At 44.9% G+C, this 24,982-nt stretch overlaps 1 protein-coding gene across 7 annotated transcripts in view; it reads left to right on the top strand.

Annotated features, from left to right (window-relative positions):
* Auts2 (activator of transcription and developmental regulator AUTS2) overlaps positions 1–24,982 on the top strand; it is a 1,097,294-nt gene that overhangs the window by 749,614 nt on the left and 322,698 nt on the right. For all 7 annotated transcript variants that reach the window (XM_029477062.2, XM_085837231.1, XM_085837234.1 and 4 more), the window contains one exon: positions 21,424–21,453. In XM_029477062.2, coding sequence (XP_029332922.1) covers positions 21,424–21,453 — 30 coding nt within the window. The remainder of the gene's footprint in view (positions 1–21,423; positions 21,454–24,982) is intronic.

Below are 24,982 nucleotides of genomic sequence, written 5' to 3'. Positions count from 1 at the left end.
ACTTAAATCTGCACGGACAGTAAAATACATTGTGGCCTAGACAGATGGGAGAAATCTCCTGTAAAGACAGTGATGCTATTCTTAGGGCCCTTTGGAGATCAGTGTCCAGTGGGACCCCAGGGTGGCAATTATATGTCACTGTGTGTATCTGTTTTTCCTTTCACTGGAAAAAAGTCATCATTAAAGAAGACTCGGAATTTCAGAAGGGGGCTTGAGAGATGATGACTCAGTCAGTAAAAGGTTTACCATGTAGGCATTAGAATCTGGGTTTCATCCCCAGAAAGCATGGAGGGAGAAACAGTCGTGGTGGCGTGGACACACTGGAAAATGGAGACAGGCAATCCATGAGTCTCACTGTCTAGCCAACCTGAACACCAGGCCAATGAAATACCCCATTTCATAGAATAAGATAGACATTGGATGTAGAACAACAGTATTCAGAACTGACCTACACACATACACACATACACACACACACACACACACACACACACACAAAAGTTTCAGAGAATTTATAAGTATAGCTTAAAAGAGTCCACATCCTTTATCACTTAGAAGTAAATGGTGTGACTGTTTCGTGCATCTCTCTCTAGGCTTTTTTCCTCTGTGTGTGTTTGCCAATCTTAAAGTAACCCAGTGTATCTAATTGTATGCCTCTTGTTCCTTTCATTGTGGAGGGACGATGACAATAGCATTTTTCATGGCTCCTCTTAGCTCGCCCTCAGAGGCAGATACCGTCACTCTATTTCATTGCTCTAAAAAGTGAACTTGAGGGCTTAGCAGGTAAAGTTACTTGCTACCAAACCCGACAATCCTAAGTTGATTCCCAGGACCCGCGTGGTAGTAGAAAACCTACTCACACAAGCTGTCCTCCAGTCTCCACAAGAGCAGTGCGGGCAGCACATGTGCACACATGCAAGTGTGCACACACACAAAGATTTTTAAAATGTAGTTTTTCTTTTTTAATAAAAGAACTTGGACGTTCAACTCCCTTCTGGGATTTTTGATGTAACCACAACTAACTATGAACATAGTCATGTTTCCATTTCAGTGAGATAGCTCATGGCATCATAGCATGTTTGGTTTTTGTTGGTGTGTATGTATGTGTGTGTGTTAGAGAGAGAGAGAGAGACAGACAGACAGACAGACAGACAGAGACAGACAGAGAGAGAGAGAGATAGACAGAGACAGAGAGAGAGAGAGAGAGAGAGAGACAGAGACAGAGACAGAGAGAGAGAGAGAGAGAGAGTTTCGTGCTCATTTACATCTACAGCTGAATATAGCAGAAGAGGTCTGGGGACAACTAAGTTTTGTTTGATGCAGGGTCTTTCTTGTGCCTTTGTATACACCAGAATGTTGGCTCAGGAGCTTCAGGGGATTCTGTCTCTGCATCCTATCCCTATCTAATCATAGTAGCCATAAGATTACAAATACACAACAGCACAGCCAGCTTTACATGGTGTGATGGTTGTATTTTATTGTCAATCTAACATAATGTAGAGTCCCCCTGGGAAGAGCCAACTTCAACTGAGGAGTTACCCAGATCAAATCGATCTGTGGCCATGTCTTCCAGAGATTGTTTTTATTGGTGATTGATACGGCAGTGTTCATCCCACTGTGGTGGCCACCTCCTTAGACTGGTGGGTCTTGTCTATACAAGAACATTAGCTGTGTGTGAGCCAGGGCGTGAGCCAGTGAGCAGCATTCCTCCATGGCTTCTGTATCCAATTCTTGCTTGTTTGAGTCCCTGCTTGACCTCCCTCAGTTGTGGACTTGGCATGGAGGGATGAGCCAAATACAAGCCTCCTCCCAGTTGATTCTGCTCATGTTTACAAAGAGTCAAGTAGAACAGGTAGGTTCTAGAGATTTGAGCCCAAGTCCTGACACTTATACTGCAAGCCTTTTACCCACCAAGCCATGTCTCTGTGAATTTTAATGGGCACAAAACTGTTATGTTAACCTGATCCCTAGGTGGAGACATTTAGGTTCATGAAGTCTGTGTGTTATTGCAGAGACTTAGAATTGCTTAGGTTCCAATGCCATGACTCCCAAGTCCCCATTAACAGAACTCTGAGCAAGTTCCTTTGTGACTTTAAGGGTGACTTTTAGGTGTAAAAAGGAGGAGGATGAAGAAGAAGAAGAGGAGAAGGAAGCTAAAAACAATAGCTTGAAGGCTGGAGCATGTTGTAAAGCTGACTGATGGAATATATATAAACTATATCTTAGAATATTTCTTGGCCTTTAGTGTGTGCTGACAGTAGTCATAGAACTAATATACTACTGGTTTGTTTTCTAGTATTATAGTGTAATTTTAAGTCAACTTCTTACATGCTTATTTTCTTTTAAAATTTAAATACACACATACTCATATATATGTATGTATGTGTATATATGTATATATACATATATATATGCACTTATGCATATATGTTCATGGATGTGTTGTTATATGTATGTACATTCATGTGAAAACCTGAGGATGTCATTCCTTGGGTAGCGTTTACCTTGTTTCATGAGATAGCCTATCATTGAACCTGGAGCTTTACTGGCTGACTAATGAGTCCCACATTCCAAGTACATAACGATTATACCTGGCTATTACATGTGGGTGGAGAGGGTCAGACTCACGTCCTAATCCATGTGTGTAGCAAGCATTTTACCAACTGGGCCATCTTTGGATTTTGGAGACAGGGTCTTGCTATGTAACCTGGATAGCCTAGAACTCTTTTTATACAGATGAAACTGGCTCAGACCTTACTGTAGTCCTCCAGCCTCTGCCTGGAGTGCTGGGATTACAGTCAGGTACCAGTACACCCGCCCAAAACAAAGGCTTGCATACAGTTCTTTTCCTATTTCATACTTAAACGTGTGTGTGTGTGTGTATGTGTGTGTGTGTGTGTGTGTGTACTTATACAGGAAAATTTGAACTAAGTTGTTTGAAAATTAGCCAGGCATGGTGGTGCACACCTTTAATCCCACCACTTGAGAAGCAGAGGTAGGTGGATCTCTTTGAGTTCAAGACCAGCCTGGTGTACAGAGCAAGTTCCAGGACAGCCTAAGTTCATAATGAGTCCTTTTCTTTAAAAAGATAGATAGATAGATAGATAGATAGATAGATAGATAGATAGATAGATAGATTGGATGAACATCAAAGTTCCCTGCAATCACAATCCCTTCTGATCACAAAATAATCTTCCAAATAGGAAGTGGACATCCTGCTGTAGTATGTGTTACTGTCTCTCATAGTTCCGCCAATACTGTGTCTCAGCGTCCTCACAACACAGGCAGGGAGACATCAGCAGGTCTCTTCCTCATCTGCCTTTCTTTGATTACCGGTGAGGTGGACCATTCTTCATTTGTTTATTAGCCATTTATATTTTCTCTTTCCTGAGTTGACCTCTTTGCTTTTGAAAGGAAGGATGAGTCTCTGAGGGCCACTGGAGAAAAGATGCTGAGGTGATAATTATCTCAGAACCCTGAGGCACCTTGTTGCAGGGGAGAGAATTAAGGGCCTCCTGGGACAGAGGAGGCCAGACCCACAGAGGGTTGGTTCCTAAACCACAGCCAGCTCTGTACCGTCAACTAGAAGTCAACATCTGCCCTCTGCTTTTCTGTTTGCTGTGTTTAGAAATGTTTCAGGTTTTTAAGAGGGGGCTCTTTACCTCGCCCACATGCCTGTGCTTATAATTTTTCTAGGCTATGACTGCTCAGGTTGGGTTTCTCGCTCTCAGCATCCGGTTGGTTGGGTCACACACACAGCAGCCCCATTGTAGATCTCGTCTGAGTCTTTTACGATCCCTGCCACCCAGCCAGAGGTCATGTGTTGCCCCCTCATATTTAAATCTGTTGCTCCAGTTCTCTCCTCAGTGACATTACAGAGCAGTGGAGCCCATCCAGGCTGATGTCTTCATATCATTCTCCCCTTCGGAATTTATGGGACAAAATAAACCCTCTACCATAGAAGTGGGTATTGATTATTAAAGTACATAATAAAGCCTGTGAAGGGAGTGAGACCTAGTAATCCGCCCTGCTCCTGGGGGAGAGTAGTAAACCCTGGCTGCCTTCTGCCTTGGAGCTAAGAGGTTTCTACTTAATCAGTGGTCAGTCACCAAGTGGTGAGTGAGAGAAACCAGGCAAAAAATAGTCCATACTGGGCAATTTATGTAACAGGTGAGGTGAAAAAAATACGTATGTGTCCATGTCTATGGAATATTTGAAAATATGTATTTATATTTATATAGCATATATTTCATGACCGCAAGCAAGTGGTTGGCTTCGGGAGTCCCATCTAGATAATAGTGTTTTTAGAAGAGTTATTGATCTCATCAAAAGAAAAGAGCAAAGCATCAGACAGAAGGATGGCCCAAGAGGTGGCTCCCCAGGTAAAGGGGTCTGATGTACAAACTTGATGGCTTGGCTTCCATCCCCAGAATTTACCGTAGGAAGAAAGACCCGACCTTACAATGTTGGCCTCGCGTGTGCTGTGACATGCATACTTGCATTGGCACTCACAGCAGGCATGTGCACACACATGCACACATCCATACATGTATGAGATATAAGAAGAATGGGGAGGACTGGGAGAGGTCAGAAGGCAATGCAAACAGGAGAAGGGGGGATGGGCAGTAGGAAGTGTCATGAGGAAACGCCTACCATTCAAGATGTCGCAGCAGATACAGTGACTTGCTGCCTAGCCTGATGACCAGAGTTGGGTCCCTGCAAGGAAATAACTGACTCATAAAAAGTTGTCACCTGACCTCCATATGTGCATTGAGCCGTATGCACACAGAATAAATTAATAAAATAGTATTTTACCATATGAGTTGAGGAAATGTAATAAAACAGAAATATTAAGTGAGCCACATAAAGAGAGAGCATCTCTCACTGAAATTTTTCTGGGCAAACTGTTGTGGCGAATGTTTACAGGAGTTAGGAAGCTAAATTTCCCCTCTGTGTCTAGATAATGGTGGTTTCAGGAGACACCCTAAAATTAAACAGCAAGCCATCAAAACATCAGGCTAGCCCTCTTGTTCCTCCCTGCTTCCTTTCCACAGTCTCAACCCCTAGGGGGCTTTTCAAGTAATTTTTTCAGTAAAACAAAGCCGTGTAGCCCCTTAGACAATTGCACTCGCACCACTATCCCCACTCATCCATTACCCAGAAGAGAGGTTCTGGGAAGAAAAAATAAAGCCTACTCAAATATTGGCAGACTAAAAAGGGACCTGTGTTTTCAACACAAAAAGATGTTTGTTTTCCTTGCGTTTTAACTCTTAATTTTTGGCACAGCGGGGAACTCACGCACTGCCCCCATTTAGAATGTAACTGCGCAGTGGCGCACTGATTGCCTGTCACAGGGCCATTGTGGCTGAGGGCCAGGAGGCAGGCAAAGGAGGTCGGGGTTGGAACTTGCTGCTGAGGTCCTGTCCATTTCCCCTTCCACTCTTTCCTTTTTCTGGCTAACCACTTTTTTGGCCTGACTCAGAGGAATCACTCGGGGAAGACTTGAGGCTGAAATTCCTAACAGGCTCTTTTCAGTCCCTTTGATTTTAATCAGAAATACACAATTATTCTTTTTCCTCCAAATGGAGAAACTCAATCCCCATTTTAAATTCAATTATTGTAATTGCGGCATTCAGAAAACTAGCACATTCATTTTCTAATAAGAGATTGTGGATACCAAATTACCGCATATAGTATGTCAAAACAGGAAACTCGAGACTGGCAGACTGGCGGGTGTTTTTATCTTAGCAATTTGTATTTTCTTACAGGCAATTTATGGTAATCTTACCCTTCTTATTTATGATATAGGGGGCTGGTTTTTAAAGCTCTCCTAAAATAAAGACTGTTGTCCAGTACATTGTAATTTAAAATCCCAGTTATGAATAAGACAAACTCCGAGAGACGGCCCAGAATTGAAGGCGCTTTACCTCCACTAAAAGAAAGTAAAACCATGTCTTTGGGGGTCCAGTAGGAACGGGATCATCCGGAACCACTTAGCAGTGTTCATAGATGTTTGTCTCAAGGAATATTTGTATTTCTTCAGCCAAGCTGTTTGTTACCTTAGTTTTAAATGAATTCACTTGGGAGAAAGTTGTACCATGACTCTCAGAAGTTCTCAGTAACAGAGCACGGTGTTTCCTCTCTGCTGTTCCGTTCCAGCCGAGGTTGGCTTGAAGGGAGTCAGATATGAACAGGAATACGGTTACGACGTCTTTCTAAGAGAATAGACTCGGCATCCATCCTGCTTTCACCTCTGTTGTGATGATGAATCCCCCCTGACCAAAACCATCTTAGGACAGAAAGGATTTATTCAACTACACCCCTAGGTTGTAGTTCACTGGGACAGAGAAATCAAGGCAGGAAATGAAGCAGCCAGTCATCCCACATGCACAGCTGGGCAGAGAGAAATGAATGTGCCCATGCTGTCTGTGTATACAGTTCCCAGCCCTACCCACCAAGTGATGTCACCCACTCCCACAGTGGCTCTTCCCTTCTCCATTAACAATCAAGGTAGTCCCCCACAGATATGCTCCATCTGGTTCCTCCGTTGTGACTGTCTTCCTGGTTGTTTTTGGTTGTGTCACATTAACAGTTAAAAGAAGCCAGGACAGCATCAGACATCCACCCTACACACACACACACACACACACACACACACACTGACGTGGTGCTATTTTATTAAAATTTATGACTCAAAGTCACTTCCCTGCCTTTCTCATTGGCATCTGTAGTCCAACACTCTTGAGCACCTTTCTGCCTGTTGCGGGAACCACTGTGCTGTATGTGCAGGCACATGAGTGGGCATGTGGAGGTCAGAGGTCAACATCCTCTATTGTGCTCCACATGATTCTTTGAGACAGGGTCTCTCAGTGAACCTGACACTTAACCAAATTTCTTAGATTGCCTGACTTACAAACCCTGGGGTTGTCAGTCCTGTCTCTGCCTCATTGCTACTTGGATGTGCAGGCATGGCCTGGAGTTCTGGGGATGCAAACATAAGTCCTTGTGTATAAGTACTTTGCTGATGGAGTCCCTCCCTAACCCTGTACAGTCTGGTTCTTGACCTTGCCAAGTAGCAGCATTCTCTGGGATCATCCGCTGGTGAACATAGCTTATTAGTTCACTCTTCTGTGTGTGCTCATGGGCGCTGATTATGTGCCAGGATGAAAGTGGGAACTTGACCATCACTATGGAGATACAAGAACCTGACAGCTGAGGAAACAGAGCACAGAGAAGTTCTCCTGGGGAAGAGAGAGCATTCATTTCAACCTGTCCCCGAGGGCACATGGTTGTCTTATCATAATCTATTGACACATTCCAAAATTGGTGGATTCCTACCTGCACCAACAATTAGTTGGTGGCGCACGCCTTTAATCCCAGCACTCGGGAGACAGAGGTAGGCGGATTTCTGAGTTCAAGGCCAGCCTGGTCTACAGACAGAGTTCCAGGACAGCCAAGGCTACAAGAGAAACCCTGCCTCGAAAAACCAAAAAAAAAAAAAAAAAAAAAAAAAAAAAAAAAAAAGTATGCTTGTCCAAATACAGTGTTCACTAAGAGCATAAAGGATTGCTATAGCGAATTCTAAATGGTCTTGTTTTATTGACATTTTATCAGTGAAATAAAATCATGAGTTACCAGGATGATCCTTGTGCTTGCTACTTGTTTTTCTCTGTTCGGGTTGTTGTTTCTGATTTACGACATGCTTGCAGAATTAATGGCTTCCTCTCCATAAGATGGTAGGGATTTCTACCCAATGTTTGAGCAATTGTTATGTCTCCTCATTTCTATGTGTGATATGACATATCTTTCATGTAAAGATTTGAGAAACAGAAGTCACAATGTTTCTTTTTGCCTGCCTTTACATGCTCTTAATTGTTGCAGAAATTCTGAGTATATATGGACCTCAGATACAAGTTCTACAGGGATATTCCTCATGATGTTAAGAACATGTAGCCACCATGTATACGATCTCATGAAAAGGGGGTTGGAATTTGAATCTCCATCGGCTTTGGGTTACTGAGCCCTTCCTGTGATCCAGATACAAATGTTCTTGAGAAAGGAATGGTCTTGTGTGGAGTAGAAATATGACTGATTACTTAGAGTTTGTGGCTTAAGAGTCATTACAATTCCTCAGTTTCAAGTTGCCTGAGCTTAGATTCTGCAAAGCAATCAGTTCGGGGGATGTATGTCAAGTAGTTTCTTTGTGCAGTGTGATTAGCAAAAGGGCAAGTGGTGTGATTCACAACTCAGGGTGGAGCCAAGGATGACAGAACTGGGTCCAAGTACCATCTCAGCAACTGGAAGGAAGCCTTCACTTCTCTGCCTGTTTCCCCAAATGCTCAGGAAGCTGAGGCAGTAGGCACCCTAATTCAAGGTCTGCTTGGAAAGAAACATGAGTTCAAGGCCAGCCTGGGCAACTTAGTGTAACCAGTCTCAAAATAAAAAGTAAAGAGGGCTAACAATGTAGCTTAGACGTAGAGGCTAGGAACATGGCTCATGGATAGAGCACCTGCCTAGAATACCCCAGTGAGGGGCTAGGCCAGGGGTGTGACATAAAGCACTTGCCTAGGATGTACAAGTCGATTCCAGATTCTGGAGTAAAAACAAAAGAGAAGGACTGGTAAAACCTCCTTTCCAGGGTATCTTAGGCATCCTTTTGTGATGCTGTTAGGAACCAGTCTTCAAGCAGAGCGCTCTTTGCTGCCCTGCTGTTGTGTATCCCACCCCCTTCTGCTGTTGCTGAGTGGGAACATCAACCATTTGGCAGAGAATTGAATCATGTAGGTGCCACTTAGCATAAAGGCAGAGCTCCATTCTGTCCCCCCCACAACCTCAGTGGAAAGAAGGGAAAATATGGTTTGTGACAGTGTCATTACCCTGGAAAAAGAACTCGGAGCTGCAGGCTCTTTAAGAAAGATGCTTTTTACTTTGAGTGTTGGAGAAAATAGAACAATTACCTATTGAAGTCAAAGTGGATGAAAAAACACCTCTGTTCATCCTTCCCTGGTCATTTAATCCATTCATATTCACTGGGCCTTTCTGAAGGTGAATCAAGCCAGGCTAGCTGTTCTTGCCTGCTGCAACATCCCTTTCCCAGGCCAATGCACAGGGTGACTGACTGCCTGAGGTGCTCTGCCCGGGGTAGACATTACCTACCCAAGGTTGGAGATTGCTCATGGGTGTTTAGTGCCACAGAGCATGGAGGAAGTGAAGAATGAATGGAGGGAGGGAGGGAGGGAGGGAGGGAGGGAGGGAGGGAGGGAGGGAGAGGGAGAGGGGATCTGCATAGCAGAGCATTGATGCTGAGCAGTTTTCATGGCATAGCTTGACGAGTAGGGTCGCTCTCAGGACAACCCTAGTGTACTTTGTTCACTGGCTGAGAAGAGGACTTTTATCTGTGAAATAAAAGAATGCTGTTATGTCTCCACTAGGTCCAGATAGATTGGCAGCACTTGACTCACAAACACTTAAGGGGGAGGGAAGAGGAGGAGAGGAGGTGAAGGGATTTAGCTCACTGGGTAAGAGTGACTGTTATACAAGTATGATGGCCCAAGTTCAGGTTTCCCCATGCACACAGGAAACCTAGCTACATATTGCCGTATACTCCTGTATCCTATTGAGTAGGGGATGGGCATATCATGACAGCCAGTCAGCATAGCTTAAAGCAGTGACCTCTAGCTTCAGTGAGAGACACTCTATTTCAGAGGGACAGGACTGAGAGTGACCGAGCAGGACACCAGACATTGACTCATGTGCCTGCATACACTCAGGCACACACTGCTATCCATTGTACAGGAAAGGGCAAGCAAAGCGGGCATGGTGGTGTACAGAGTCAGCCCCAGAAGTGTAAGGACTGTACGGCTACACGGTGAGTTCAAGGCTACCCAAGGTCCACGAGGAATGAGGAAGGAAAAAAAATGATAATGATGAAGGATTTTTTAAACTTGATTGACCGTTTCCTATATGTAAACACTAATCTAAGTCGTTTGTATGTGTGTGTGTATGTGCATGCGTGTACATGGGAATTTTATTTTAGTAATTGGGTGCCCTTCAAACCTTAGGGAAGAGACTGAACAGTCCCATTGATAGATAAAGGAAACTTAGAAAGTCAATTGCTTGTGCCTAAAGCCCTGGTTCTCAACTCTGCTAATGCTGAAACCCTTCGATATAATTCCCCGTCCTGTGTTGACACACACATACACACACCCCCATGATAAAATTATATTTATTGCTGCTTCATAACTGTATTTTTGCTACTATTATACATTGCAATGCGAATATCTGATATGTGACCCCTTTGAAAAGGTCATTTGATCTCCAAAGGGGTCAGGACCCACAGGTTGGAAACCTCTTCCCTCTTGGCTCTTCTAGACTTTATGCAGCAGAGGTAGGATTTGAACCTGAGCTCTGTTACTATGGTTATAGAGGGCACGTGATAATAAGGTATTTCAAAAACCTCGTTATCATTCAGGTTCCCACTACAAAGTAGCAGGCTTCGTTTCCGTGCATCTGCTCTGGGGCTCCGTCTTAGGTCTTAAGGACCAGCCCATCCTAGGTTTCTAGATCAGGGACTGGTTTAAACTAGCCAGTTTCTGCCTCCTCCTCTTCCCTGCCCTCATCCGCATTTCTCTTATGGAGCACATTCCTAAATAAGGATGGTTTCTGTGCTTTAAGGGCATACAAATGGCTTGCCCTCACCTGTCAAGCATGATCCTTGTATTTTACCAGGCCCATTATGAACGCAATCTTTCTGTCGAAAATTTGCATACCTCCTTTCTTGAAAAGTAATGACAGCAATTTCTTTCCCTGCGCTCACTCTCCGAGTGTCTCATTTAACGGCACCTGTGAAACCGACAGGCACAGAGATGAGAAGTGAAAGAGAGCAGTTGATTAAATCATCATCAAGTCGGGCCTCAGAAAGTCAATTCTGCTCGCCGTCCGCAATGATATCCTTTTATCTTAAAGTAATGAGCTATGGCACTTTCGCATCGGGTAATGCGATAAGTTCTATTAGCATGTTCCATTTGCCTCACAAGCAAGGGCAAGTCATTTTAGCTAGCTCATATCACCGCAATCAAAGCAATTGGCTTCCCAGGCAGAGAAGAAAGGGAAAAGGCTCAGGGTGATTTCTATGGATCACAACACAGCGGAAAAAATAGACTCTTGTATTATTTTAACCCGTAACATACTCTTCCTTTTCACTCCTCAGCAAATTTGGCCTAAATTATTAGTCCGCACAGGTCTTCAGGAACTAAGTGTGACTCAAGGCAGACATGGGGGCAAAGGAGAAGAGATAGGGTGGCGTTGCTGGGGTCTCACGTGGTGCATGGCTGGGGAAGAAAACCAAGACTGCCTCTCTGCTAATATTGCTGTGGGCTTATCATCAAGTCTTGCTCTGTACCATCCTCAAAGTCATTAGTAATAGGTCCCCAGACAGGCAAGGATTAATGCTATTGATAGTTTGGAATCAGCAAGCCAGTGGCAAGGAAGCAAAGAATCTACTGCTTAAGCTAAGGGGAGATCATTTACTAATCACAGGGCCCAGGCCGGGGGTGTGGCGCAGTCAGTAGAGTGCTTGACAGGTCGGCAGGAGTCCTGTGTTCCATCTTCTGCCTTGACGAAGCTGGGCGTGTTATGTATGCCAATAAGTCCAGCCCTCTGAAGGTGGAGGCAGGAGCATCAGCAGTTCAAGGGCAGTCCTCAGCAACGAATATGTCAAAGCCATCCTGAGGTACAGCAGACCCTGGGTTGAAAACAGAGAGCAGGAAGATCATAGGTCCTACGCTATTACGAGTTTGGCAACCAGGAAACTTTGTTCATTCTGTTGTTGTTTTGTTTTGTTTTGCTTTGCTTTTGGGGGTTTTTTTGTTTGTTTTTGTTGTTTTTAAGTAAATTTATCTTTGGAGTTTACATATAGCTTATACCTGAAAGAACACAGCTTCTTTTCCCGAGTGTGGAAAATGCTGATCTCTGAAGATTTGTGAGACACCCACCTGTCCTTTCAGTCCCAAAAAACAAAATAATACCAAAATGATCTAAGTGGAAGGTACACATTATTTTATGAGATATATATATCCCTGGATTTAAAAGTGAAAACAAAGTTGAAATTTAATTTCTGAGGTTTAAATCCCCAGATTTGGACTGTTCTCTATAAGCAACATAATTGCACTTTTAGCCATTAGTCAGAATGGACCTGCCCATAGTAGGTCCTTGAATAGTACTTTTAAAGTGAACACACGTGGCCGTCTGCGAGCTGGCTGGAAAGAGAACAAGAAGTGTACATCCTTGAGATGATGAGATGGATGGCTTGGTGTGTAAAGCCGTGCTCTGTAAGCGTGAGGGCCTGAGCTCGGATCCCAAGCAACCATGGAAAGTCAAGTGTGTGACAAACACCACTACTGGGGCTATCAGAACAAAGAGACAAATCTCAGGGTCTTGTTGACCAACTGGTTTAGCTGAAATGGTGGTCTGCAGATGTGTGGGAGACTATCTCAAAACATATAGCAAAGAGCAGTAGAGGCAGATAGCAAACATGGATCTCTGTACACACAGAGACACACACACATGTATACAACACACACGTACACACACACACTTCTCAGACCACACTGGTTGATTGAACTCTGCCTATTTCCAACATGCATAATACCACATCCCAAGAGCTCCCTATATAGGAAGGCAGGAGTATTGGTACCAAAGTCCAGAAGCTTGGACAAGCTTATGCTCTCCTGTCTCCTGAGCAACTGGACTGTGTATTCTTTCCTAATGAGCTCATCCCAGGATTGTTGCTTTATTCTTTGGACTTAGGTTTAGAGCATGCATGTCTTTTCATCAGCCTTTCATTGTATCTGAGCTATTTTGACCCCCTGTGGAGTTATTGTTGAGACAGAAGGGAGTAAAGGGGCCATCGGTTTGGGTTTTTTTTGTTTTTTTTTGTTTTTTTTTCACCAAGAAAAAAAACCCTACCTAAAACCACTTTCAGGATTAAAATGCTCTTTATTTCAAGAGCCCCAATAGTTTTAAATGTCATGTAAAGTCCAAAGCCAATGAGACAGCTAGGTAAACAGTGGGGAAAGGGGCTCTTTGGCACAAGATGGCTGCTGCATGTTTTAGCTTGTGTAGGGAGTCGGGCAGGCTGGCAGCCGATGTGTTTAGCCACACGGCTGTTTCCTGGCTTTTTAACGGAAGGAAATAAATGTCATGATTTCTTCAGGTGGCTTCTTCAGAAATTGCTTTTAGGTAAGGGATGTCCTTACTGTCTTAGATAAACCACCTGGCCCAAAGGGGGAATCGATTTGTTTTGTCACTGGCCAAGTTAAATTGTACTTGATTTGAGATGGTGTGTGTGGTTTACAAGTTGGGGAGTTCCCCCCTCGTTTTCCTCCCATTTCCTTTAGGCGGAAAAGAGAATAAAATAACTTTGTTCAGCAAGTGGCGTTCAGCACTGACATCTTTGGTGGTGATGATAAATGGATCTGAGATACAGAATAACTGCTCCAGCAAGGTCCATTGAGCAGAATGGAGAGCAGTGCCCTCCTCAATGTCATTGTGCGTGATGTATTCAATGATTGCCACTTGCTGCTTAAGAACGTATTCCATCACTGGCTACCCAGCCCCGGTTCCTACAGGCCGAACAAGGCCGCAGACCTTCATTTATTCGAAAATCGGAACAGTCTTAAAACACACCAAGATTTTCCAAATAAAAAACGAGGCAGGCTTTCTTATGAGAAAATGAAATAAAAGTCGTAAGCCCATTCTTTTGGGGTTTGGGGGGTTTTGTGTATTGAAGACATTTTCATCTGTGCTCCATGTGCTGCTAGGAATTTTTTTAATTGACTTTACTTATTTAACCATTTTGTGTGCGTGTTTGTGTGTGCACGGAGACACGTGTTTGTGTACGTGTGTCCTTGTGCATGTGCATGCAACGTTAACGTCAGAGGACACTTTGGGGGAGATGGTTCTCTCCTACCATGCCATTTCCAGAATGGAACTCAGGCCATCAGGCTTGGCAACAAGTGACTGCTGAGCAATCATGCAGGTCTTTTAAATTATAAATGACAGAATGAATGGATGGATGGATGGATGGATGGACAGATGGATGGATGAATATAAATCTTTTTTGATGCACCTACTTGGAATCTGCCAAGTGTAGTCAAACAAACTTCCCAGTGTTTGCAGCCATATTACTGTATCCTATACCACACACACACACACACACACACACACACACCACTTTAGATCTCCTGTCTTGTTAATTATACTTCACCTAGAATCAAACACACAATTGGAATATGTCATTGTTAGGGTTACCCCTGCTGCGATGAACCACCATGACTAAAAGTAACTTGAAAAGGAAAGAGTTTATTTGGCTTAAAAGTTCATATCACTTTCGTCATCAAAGGAAGTTAGGACAAAAACTCAAACAGGACAGGAATCTGAAGGCAGGTGCTGATGCAGAGCCCATGGATGGATGCTGCATACTGGCTTGCTCTTTATGGCTTGTTCAGCCTGCTTTTTTTTTATAGTACACGGGACCCTTAGTCCAGGTTTAGCACCACCTACAATGGGCTGGTGCCTCCCCCACCAATCACTAATTTTAAAAATGCCCCTCCAGGTTTGCCTGCGGCCTGATTTTAGGAATCCATTTTCTCAGTGGAGCTCCCTCCTCTCTGGTGGCTCTAGCTTGTGTCAATTTGACATAAAACTTATCAAAATAATTGAACACCAAGTGTGTTTCAGGGTCTGGGGGTAAAACATCAAGACAAGACCTCACTGTTCAGGAAAGACATCTCCCATGGCTAAAGCCAAAATGTAGCTGTTCAGAAGGTAGAAACGGAGCTTTGCATTGTTTTAAGAGACCATTTAAGTTGAAGCTCGAAGAAGACATTCTCAGGTAGAGGGTATAGCTAACTACACAGATGGTTGGGCATGAGGATGCGGCTAGAGCAGCCTGAGTATGGCTGGAGCCAGGGACGTGTTAGAATAGATCTTTTCAAACCCAGCCTTGCCCGTGAGCTGTGTGCACTGATTAGTAGGATGGCTTGTTGTAAGCATTAGGAACCTTACAGAGACATCATTAGCATCACCTTATCTCTTAAATCTAATACAAATTTTAATATGTTGGTTTTGCTTTTGTCTTTTGAGACAGCACCTCTATCTAGGTAGGCTTGGCTCTCCAGAAACTCATCATGTAGACCACATTGGTCTGTAACTCACAAAGAGCCCCTGCTTCTCCCTCCCACGTGCTTAGATTTTAAGCCTGCACCACCATGCCCTGCTTGTTTTCCTAGTGAATTTTTCTATTAATTTATTTTTTATTAAAACGTTCAGGGACTGCAAGTGTAGGTCAGTTGGACGAGCATTTGCCCAGCATACAAGAAGCTCTAGGTTTTGATCCCAGCAGTACATACATTGAATGAATAAAGTAATGACTGGCACAGGCCAGTCATCCCAAAACTAGAGAGAGGCCAAGGCTAGAAGATCGTGAGTCCATCCACGGTCATGGAACAGACTGCAGACATGAGTCCTTGTCTCGAGTAAATTAGATAGATAGATAGATAGATAGATAGATAGATAGATAGATAGATAGATAGATAAGCAAGCAAGCATATAGCATGCATCACCACACCAGGCTCTTGTGCGGTAGTTGAAACAGGAGGTCTTGGTCCTCTCTAACTCTTGACGTCCAGCTTATGAAAGGACAGGCAAGTTACATTAGAATGGTAGCCATGTTGGGGTGGCAGAGGCTGTGTCTCAATTTTTTTTTTCTTCCTGTTTCTGCATTCAAAGCCTATGGTGTTCCCTGCAGGCCTCCAGTTTGACTCATCAAATATGGTGGTTTAAATTCTGTCTGAGCCTGAGCAACTGCGATTCTTCTTTCCCTCCACTTCTTGCTATTAAGATGGAGGAAACTATTTCCACTTCTCTCTCAGGGCTTTGAATCCTTGTCATGGAGAACAACGCCGGCACCTTGAGCTCCCATTTGGTGGGCAAACTGTTTGCTAATAAACCAAGACAGGACCCTGATGTCAAAATGCTTAAGAAGGAGTATCAGCTGGGACCGGTTTCTGTGCCTGACATGCCTTTTCCATCTCCCTGCCTCCTCCAGAACATAAACCTGAACCAGGAGGTGGTTCAGCGTGAACTCTTATAAATTGGAGTGGGTGTCTAGGGACAGGGGAAACAGACAGTTCTTCCTTTAACCTTTGAAGACCAACAACCATCTGGCCCTGAAAAAATCCACAGCGGGTTGAACCCAGGGTGTGAAAGCTGGGCAGTGTATTTAATGTGAATTTGAGACCATGACTTCTTCCCACCCCGACTCCATAAAACAGCCTCCCTTTTTCATAAAGCATGCCTATAAACCACTGCCGGCGAGGCAGAAAGACCGCTCAGGACCCCAGCTCACTTTCCATCTGGGGCTGTCAACAAACCCCCTTTATGAGTGGAATAGACCTCTTGTATGCAGCCAGCTTCTGGCTTTTTTTTTTTCTTTTTCTCTCTCTCTCTGTTTTTTTTTTTTTTTTTTTTTTTTCCTGCAGAGTGTGTGAGGAGCCAGGCTGGGCAAGCGTCAGGAGCTGTTTGCTGAACGCATTTATTGCCTTTGCATAATTTATGAGCTGGAGGCGTTGACCGCCATTGCTCTCTGCCAGGGGCTGGCACTGGAGGCTCCAGAGAGTGGAGCTGTAAATTGGATGGTGAGCTCCTGCTGAGCCCACAGCAAAGTCCCTGGGTCAGTATGGGAATTTAATACCAGAAATGGAACTGTTTTCTCAGCGCACCATGTGGGCCCCTGGTGCTGCAGACAGTGTTTTGGCAGACTCTGGCTGGCCTTGCGAGGGGCCTGTCACTCATGAGTGTGGCGCGTGGGGAGCCCCAGCATTTGTAATCAGCTTGGCATCCGAGTGGCTTCCATAATGGATACCAGTAGGTCTCAGTTCCTCACCATATGCTTAACTCTGGAGGCAAGGTGCTTCTGGGTATATCAGTAATTACTTGATGCAGAATTAAGTGGACCTTGAAATTAGTACTGGACTCTCCTAAAGCAGGGAAGCTTAATGCTTTGATAGGAATAACCATTTGCAGAGACTTACCGCTGTTTGGATCGGGGCGGGAGAGGGAGCTTCCCCCACTTTTCCGACTCCTTCTCCTGAGCATAGACCCTGGAGGATGGAGGGAAACGTGACGCTCCAGCCTCCACTGTCATTACCTCATATGGATGGTGGTGAACATCTGGGAAAGAGCAGGCATGACAGAAGGCACCACTCTGGGCTGGGGAATGTAGCTCAGTTGTAGAGAGTTTCCCATCATACACAAGGCCCTGGGTTTACATCCCCCAGCAATTGAAAGTAAAAGAAAAAAATAAAATAAAAGACTCCTCTTTTCTCTACTCTCCTCCATCAGGCTGTGTTAGCCTTGAAAGGATACTTGAGAGAACACAGTCCCCCCCACATCCATGCATAGTTCTAGACCTTCAGGGTCTTCATCTCACACACTGTCCTCCTCAGATCATCTGATATGATAGAGAAACCAGTCACTGATGGGGCAAAAGACAGCAGATGCAGGCAGACTGATGTAGGAAGCCTGGTTGGAAACGATGCCCTTGGACTTGATGAAGTTGCTGTCACTCACTCTGATAGCGCTGGATCAGCAAGGAGGCAGAAGGAGAAGTAGAATCATAGCCCTCACAGTTGTCACTCCAGGGTAGTAGAGATGGGAGGATCAGCAATTCAAGGCCATCCATGCTCAAGCAGCAGGTTCAGAGCCAGCCTGGAGTGTGTGTGTGTGTGTGTGTGTGTGTGTGTGTGTGTGTGTATGTACGTCCTTAAATGGTTATAATACAGCGTACTTACTATGGTACAATGGTCCATACTATACAGTGGTCTCCATACACAACCCCATTTGGATGAAGACTTTATTACCATCTCTTTGTAGCACTCCGAGTGTAGCTGAAACTGTAGTAATTTGTTTTCTTAACAAAAACAGGAGTCCATTCTGGCATGGGTTCAGTGGCTCAGTGAAACCAGTCTTCTCTTCCATTGGCCTCTCCATCTTGTTTGGCACTGAGGCTTTTGGAATTGCTTAAACCACACTCTACAAAATGGCCGCTGCAGATGCTCAAATCATGGGCTCATCTAGTCAGACTCAAAGACGAAAAGCAGGACCTGCCTGCCACTGAGAGTCTTTTTTTTTTAATCTTTATTATTATTGTATGCTTGCGTATATGGTGTGTATGAGAGTATGTATAAGACTGTATGTGAGTGTGTACATATCTGTGTATGGGTTGTGTCTATGTGTTGGTATATGAGTGTGTGTGAGTGTGCCTATGTGGGAGGAGTTTTTATGTAAATGTGTGGCTGGATGTCTATGTGTATGTGTGAGTGTGTCTATGTGGGGTGTGTGTGTCTGTGGTAGGAGTTTGTGAGTATGTAGATGGGTGTCTGTGTGAGTATGTCTGTGGGGGTGTTTGTGTGTGTGTGTGTATGTCTATGTGGGATGTGTCTATGTGTGAGTATATGTGAGTGTATGTATGAGTGTTTGTATTTGGGGGTGTCTGTGATTGTGTGGGTGGGTGTCTTTGTGTATGTTTGACTGTGTCTGGGGGAGTATCTGTGTGTAAATGTGTAAGTGTCTTTATGTGGGGGTTTCTGTGTGTGTGAGTATATGTGAGTGTGTTTGTGAGTGTTTCTATATGGGGACAGTCTGCGAGTGTGTCAGTAGCTATCTGTATATGTGTGAATATGTCTATGTGAGGGGTGGTATCTGTGTGTGTGTGTGAGTATGTCTATGTGCGGTGTGTTTGTGTGTTTGAGTGTGTATGTGTGAGTCTGTATGCGGCATGGTGTGGTGTAGTGGGCCTGCATGCATGCATGTGCTATAGAGCATGTGTAGAGGTCAGGTGACAACTCTCAGGAATCAGTTCTCTCCTTCTACCCTTGGATGTGGTGATCACAGTATGCTACTGGGCTTGTGGGGCAAGTGCCTTTACTCCCTGAGCCATCTTTTAGGCCCAAGACTCGTTCTTTACCCACTCTTCCCTACCCTAGGACCCTCTGTAGACTTCACATCTCATGTGACCAAAATGGTTCTCATAGCCCACCCAATGCCATAAAAAAAAATTAGGAAAAGAATGCATTGCCTTTTTGAACTCTAGAAGATATGAGCTCACTGAGAAGAGAGTTGTGGCTATCTGTCCTGCAGAGACAGCCCTGGTTCATTTCCTGTTTCTGCTGGTGATTCCATCTGCTCCCATATACAGGTGGCCACAGTAAAAACCTTGGCACCCTCCTGGACTCACCTGCCACTTCTTTTCCCTAGCCATGTATTACCAAGACCTATCTACTCTCACTGCAGATCTACTGAGCCATCTGTTTCACCCTCCCCCAAACTAGGCACTATTCTGGCGTAGACAGTGGCCTAGTTGCCAAACTGTTCCCACTGTGGCCATCTCTCCTCCTAGCGAGTGCTGTCTCTCCAACACCCATACAAAGTGATCTCCTTTGCACAGTATGTTGGGTGAGCCACAGAGCAGCCTGAGGCTCTGCCTCAGATGTCCTGTACCTCATCTTGATTGACTCCTATCCAGCTCAGTAGCACCTCTCCAGGGCTACAAAGTGAAGCCACACCTACTATCATACTTTCTCATCGTTAACGTACTCCTTCATTATATATATGTATGTGTGCACGCTCATGTGTGTGGAGACCAGAGGTTAACCCTGAGTGACTTTCCTTAGGACTTGTCCAACTTTTTTATTGAGTCTTTCCCTAGTATCTGGGGCTCACTGAGTAGGCTAGGCTGCTTGGCCAATAAGCTTCAGGGCTCTCTCTCTCTCTCTCTCTCTCTCTCTCTCTCTCTCTCTCTCTCTCTCTCTCTCTCTCTTTCTCCTCTTCCCTAAGAACTGGGATGACAGATGTGTGTCTCTATGTTCATTTTTTTCACCTGGGTCCTGAAAACCAAGCCAAATTAAAATCCTTGTGTTTGCTCAGCAAACGTTTAACTAACTGACTTATCTCACCAGCCCCATTTTTTAACCCATGATCTGTTAACAAAACATTCTTAGTTTTTAGAAGAGCATAGGGTCTTTGTTTCCCTTCTGCTTCTGTCAAGAAACCCAAAACTGGGTGATAATTCCCTTTCTTTGGTTCTTCCAGATCTAGAGCAACAACTGGTATTTGGCTTATCACACCACTTATTATTCTTGGCACGTCACCTGCAAGGAGTTTTCCTTCTTCCCATTGCTGTGACCAAACATCCAACAGTAGTAATTCACGGAAGAACTTGCTTTAGCTCACAGTTCAGGGGTCCAGTCCCATCATGGTGGGCAAGGCAGAGCAGCAGAAGTGTAAGATGGAAGGTCACTCACTGTTCCATTGCTGTGAAGAGACACCATGTCCCAGGCAACTCTTATAAGAGAAATCATTCAATGTGGGATGCACTTTCAGATTCAGAGGTTCTTTCATTATCATCATGGTGAGGAGCATGCAGCACCCAAGTAGAAAGGGTGCTGGGGAAGTGACTGAGAGGTCTGTGTCCTGATCCTTGGGCAGAGAGAGAATGACACTGGGCTTGGCATGAGCTTTTGAAACCTCAATACCCACCGACACACACACTTCCTCCAACAAGGCCACACCCCCTAATCCTTCTAATCCTTCTAAATAGTGCCACTCACTGGTGATGAAGCATTCAAATAGATGGGGGAGGGGGCGGCATTCTTATTTAAACCACCACAGCCATATTGCAGCCACACTCAAGCAACAGCAGAGAGATTTAAATGCTCAGCTCACCCTTTCCATTTCCTTTAGTCTAGACCCTTAATCCATAGGATGACACCACCCACATTTAGGGAGGTTTTTCTCTCCTCAGTTAATCCAGTCTAGAGAATTCCTTACAGACCAAAGGGGATTCAGGATCCTTTTAAATTGACAGTTGATATTAACCATCCCAATGTCGGAGGTGTTGAGCCTTCTCCCTCTCAAAAGACCTGACAAGAGATTGCAATGAACAAAACTTCTTTTCTTCTTGAGAAAATATTTGAGAAAATGACTCCCCAAAGCTGAAGGCAGAGCACATCCTTCTGTAGAAATAATTTATTTTTCTAGAACCCTCAGAAGGATCTTGAGTCCCCTTCCTCCTGTGGCAGGGTTAGCCCCTCGCTTGGTATCCCTGGGTTCTTCTAAATTGTGTGCGTGTGCACGCAGGGGAGGGTGGAGTCTCTTACTGAGAACAGGGCACTAATGTGAGAACAGATATTTTCTGTTTATCTAGCAATTCATTTTTTGTCTAGCGATGAAGCTGTAGAACATATACAGTCCAGAGAAGGCCCCTTTCCTCTATTTGCCCCGCCTCGGAGAAGGGGGGATGGGTATCTGATGCAAATTGCATAAACACCACATTGACCTTTATTTTCTTGTCTTCATTTCTAGTGCGACAGTGACAGCGACCAGGAAGAGAAGGTAAGACACCACCCCCTCCACTGCAAACACAACCCACAAGGCTCTGGGTACACTGTGGCATGCCTACTGGTACCTGTTCCCTTGTGAAGGCTGTCTTATTGGTCACACTGTGACATTTTCAATGATAAGATATACTGTGCCAAATCTGTGACATCCTCCTCTTTGAAACATGCTGCTTCATGTCTCATTTTTGTCACACCAGATTTTCACTTCATAGACCCCCAAAAACAGTTTTAAAGAGAAATTGATTTTTTTTTTGGTTCATGATAGAAAGATTGTACTTCCACCTGTGTATTTATAATGTCATGTCTACCTGCCTTTGACTGACCTCCTTGTTTCCTCCTACTTTTCCATAGCTTCCTAGTAGAAATGTCAGTGGTGTACTGCTAAGAATTTCCTCACAGGGCAGGGTGGACAGGGCTGGGGGTGGGGGCTCTGCTATCTTCTGTGGGTGGGTGTTGGGGAAGGGGCAATCTCCCTAGCAGGTATCCCCTCTACCTTGAAGGCTGAGGCCCAGCCTCAGTGTATACAGATCAACGTGGATGAAGAAGGAATCCAGACTCTGAGCCTTCAGAAGATCAAAATCGGGACCAGTAAAGTAGGTTTTCTGTTGACTAAAGCAAAAGGTTTATGGTTGTGTTTTTTTTTCTTCCTTGCTGTTGACATCTGCCAAACAAGTGTCTTTCCATTTTTACTGATGCCTTGTGTAACTTAAAAACTTACCTGAATCTCAGAGTGTGTGCACTCCATGGTCCCAAAGCAATCGGTCAGTCCTCCCTTCCCCTGTGCCCCGTTCCATGATTTCCACCTCCTTCCTGCTGGCTTATCCTCCCCAGAATCCCACGGTTGGTTTGGTTTGCGTGCCTGATCATTCCCCATCCATCTCTGGGACTTTCTCCCTCCGCCTCCACCACAGCCTCCAGGAGAGATCTGAAGGCTCCTGTTCTCCACCATCATTAATTTGAATTCAGCATATGTAGCCGGTTATAAAACCCGAGACACCATCATCTGAGCAGGTCAAGCATATTCAGATGAAGACAAATGGTGCTTATTTGATTTCCTTAAAATCAGGAAATGAAAAAAGTGCTCTCTGGAGAAATCACGCTCCGCCTGACTTAGATGATAGACCAGCGCGTGTCCCCCAGATAAGAACAGCCTCTCGCCTGGAGGTTTTTATCTCTGAAGGACGGCCAGGACTGTCAGCTTGCTGACATGTGCATTATCCATGTCATTTTAAACAAAGTGACCTATGGAAGGGTGCGCCGTGCTGTGACATGGTAATGGGCTGTTGGATGACAGCAGAGGTACACACTGGGTAGGGGGCTGCGGGCTGCTCTTTTGTTTAACTGACAAGTCAGAGCTTCCTGCCTCCAACCCCCGGGAGAGAATCTTAGCTCCTTAGAAGTAGGACCTTGCGTATTTTGGACAGCCAACTTGTGTCAGGCTACGTGACAGCATACAAAGTTCAATCGCTGCCCATGCTAGCTCCAAGGTCACATGGACATAGGACAAAAACCTCCATAATTCTGTGGGGCGCCTTTGGCACCCAGGAAGATGTTGCAGCCTTTTGACCATTTTGAGAGCTCTACAGGAAAGCAACAGCTGGCCTCACTTCTATAAGAGGGCTGATTTTATTCAAGGTCTTTGTGTGCACACTTGTGTATATGTGCAGTTTCCTCTACGGGTGGATCCATGTGTACCTGTGTGCAGGTACATGCAGAGGCCATTACCAAGTGTTGCCTATATGATTTTTAGGATAGACCCTTGTTAGCCTAGAGTTCACTAAGAAGGCCAGGTTTTCTGGCCAGCAAACTGCAGGAACTGTCCTGTCACTGCCTGCCCAGGACTGGGATCCTAAGCCTGTGTGTTCTGGGCATTGAAGTCATGTTTGAACAGAAAGCTCTTTCAAACAAGCTCTCCCGATAGTCCAGGCATCTTTGTTTCAAAAGCCTGAATGCATATACCTGTCATGCCAACATTTAGGAGACTGGGGCAACAGAATTTCAAGTTTCACACCAGCATGTCCTACATAGGGAGCCTCTATTTCAAATAAATAAGTAAAGTGGATTCCATATTGACACAGCTGCCTGCAGTAGTGGGAGAAGGTATTAAAAATTCCTCTTTGCTATTTTTTCGTAGTATCTCAGTCAAGGCTCTTGGCCTTGGTTATACCCCAGAATCTTCAAGGAACTACCCCAGACCTGGTCTCCACTCCAGGTCCCTTGCCCCGGAGTCTCTGAGGATATCCACCATCATTAATCTAGACCATCAGGCTCTGGTTGTTTCTAGAATGGCATGGTTGTTGTCATTAGAAATATTGGAAGGGGATGATCAAGGTGATTGGGAGCAGCAGCAAAAAGCCAAAAAAATGAACAACTGAGTCCCAGGTTGTGTGAGGAGAGTAAACAAGCAGGACTAAGGGTAAGACATCAGTTGGTGGGCAGGGGGCACAAGGCACGGTCTTTTTGTGCACGGTACATCCCCTGCTTAAGCACTGGGTTGTAATTTGTTTGCATCTTGAAGATCATGAAGGCTTTTGAAACTGGGAGCTACGCCCTCTCTGCTATCCCTGCTCTAACATGGGTGTTTCTGCAGGGGGTTCCCAGCAGGAACCCAGGAGCCTCTAATTGCACCAGCGCCTGCCTGGCCCACGTGTAGTTAAGTCTGCCAGCCTTCTCCTTTTCCAGCTGAGACAGGGTAGTGTTTATCACCAACCTGAACACCATCCTTTCAGCTTTGCAGGGGCCCTGTCAGCCTGCTCCATGGCTGGGCCTTTCCCTGGAGCCTCTGAGCCCACTAGGGTGCTTGCTGGCACCGCATGGAGGGTTCTAATACAAATATGAATTGCTAATGGTGGTGTAGATGCCACTCAGCATCCTGGGATCCCTTCAGCAAGTCCCACCGGGGCTGCTGTTGTAGCCAAAAGTGAGACTTGCAGGAGGGACATGGTGGGAATTCTCTCCGGAAGACCTGTCATTCTAACTCCGTGGGGATCCACAGAACCGGCAGTCTAAAATTAGGGTACGGTATTTCACACAGCTGACTGAATTAAGATAAACTCGGCTTTCTTCGGATACGAAGCTATAATTTATAAAATGATACCCTTACTAATTAATGTGAAAGTATCTGGGAAAGGGCTGGGAAAGCAGAGCCCGTTCTGAAATGCTGGAGACAGACTTGCCCATGGAATGGATCCGATGAGACCCCCACTGCAAGCATCCTCAGCCACAGGAACAGCATTTCGTGTTCGCAGCAGAGAACCTGGAAGACTCCTGGGAAGGGAGAAATGGGGCGGTGAATTAAGTAGGCGGTGAACCTAGCATCGTGGATGTGGGATGTCTCTTCATTTGTCATGAGGAACAAGGAAGAGGCAGCACTTGGCCCCCTTATCACCCAAATTAAGCAATTACACCAATCCCACGCTGGAGGAGCATCGCTGTCAGGAGAACAGTGCAGCAAGCAATAGTGTTTCTGCACCCGTGCTCTGCATTTTCTTTTCTCTAACACTGGCAGCACCCTCACTGTGTAA

This window comes from Mus caroli, unplaced genomic scaffold (assembly GCF_978045245.1).
Source record: "Mus caroli unplaced genomic scaffold, Mus_caroli_1 scaffold_4, whole genome shotgun sequence".
In the NCBI taxonomy this organism is placed as follows: Eukaryota; Metazoa; Chordata; class Mammalia; order Rodentia; family Muridae; genus Mus; species Mus caroli.
Note: the sequence above shows the minus strand (reverse complement) of the source record. Positions and strands in the feature narration are given on the sequence as shown.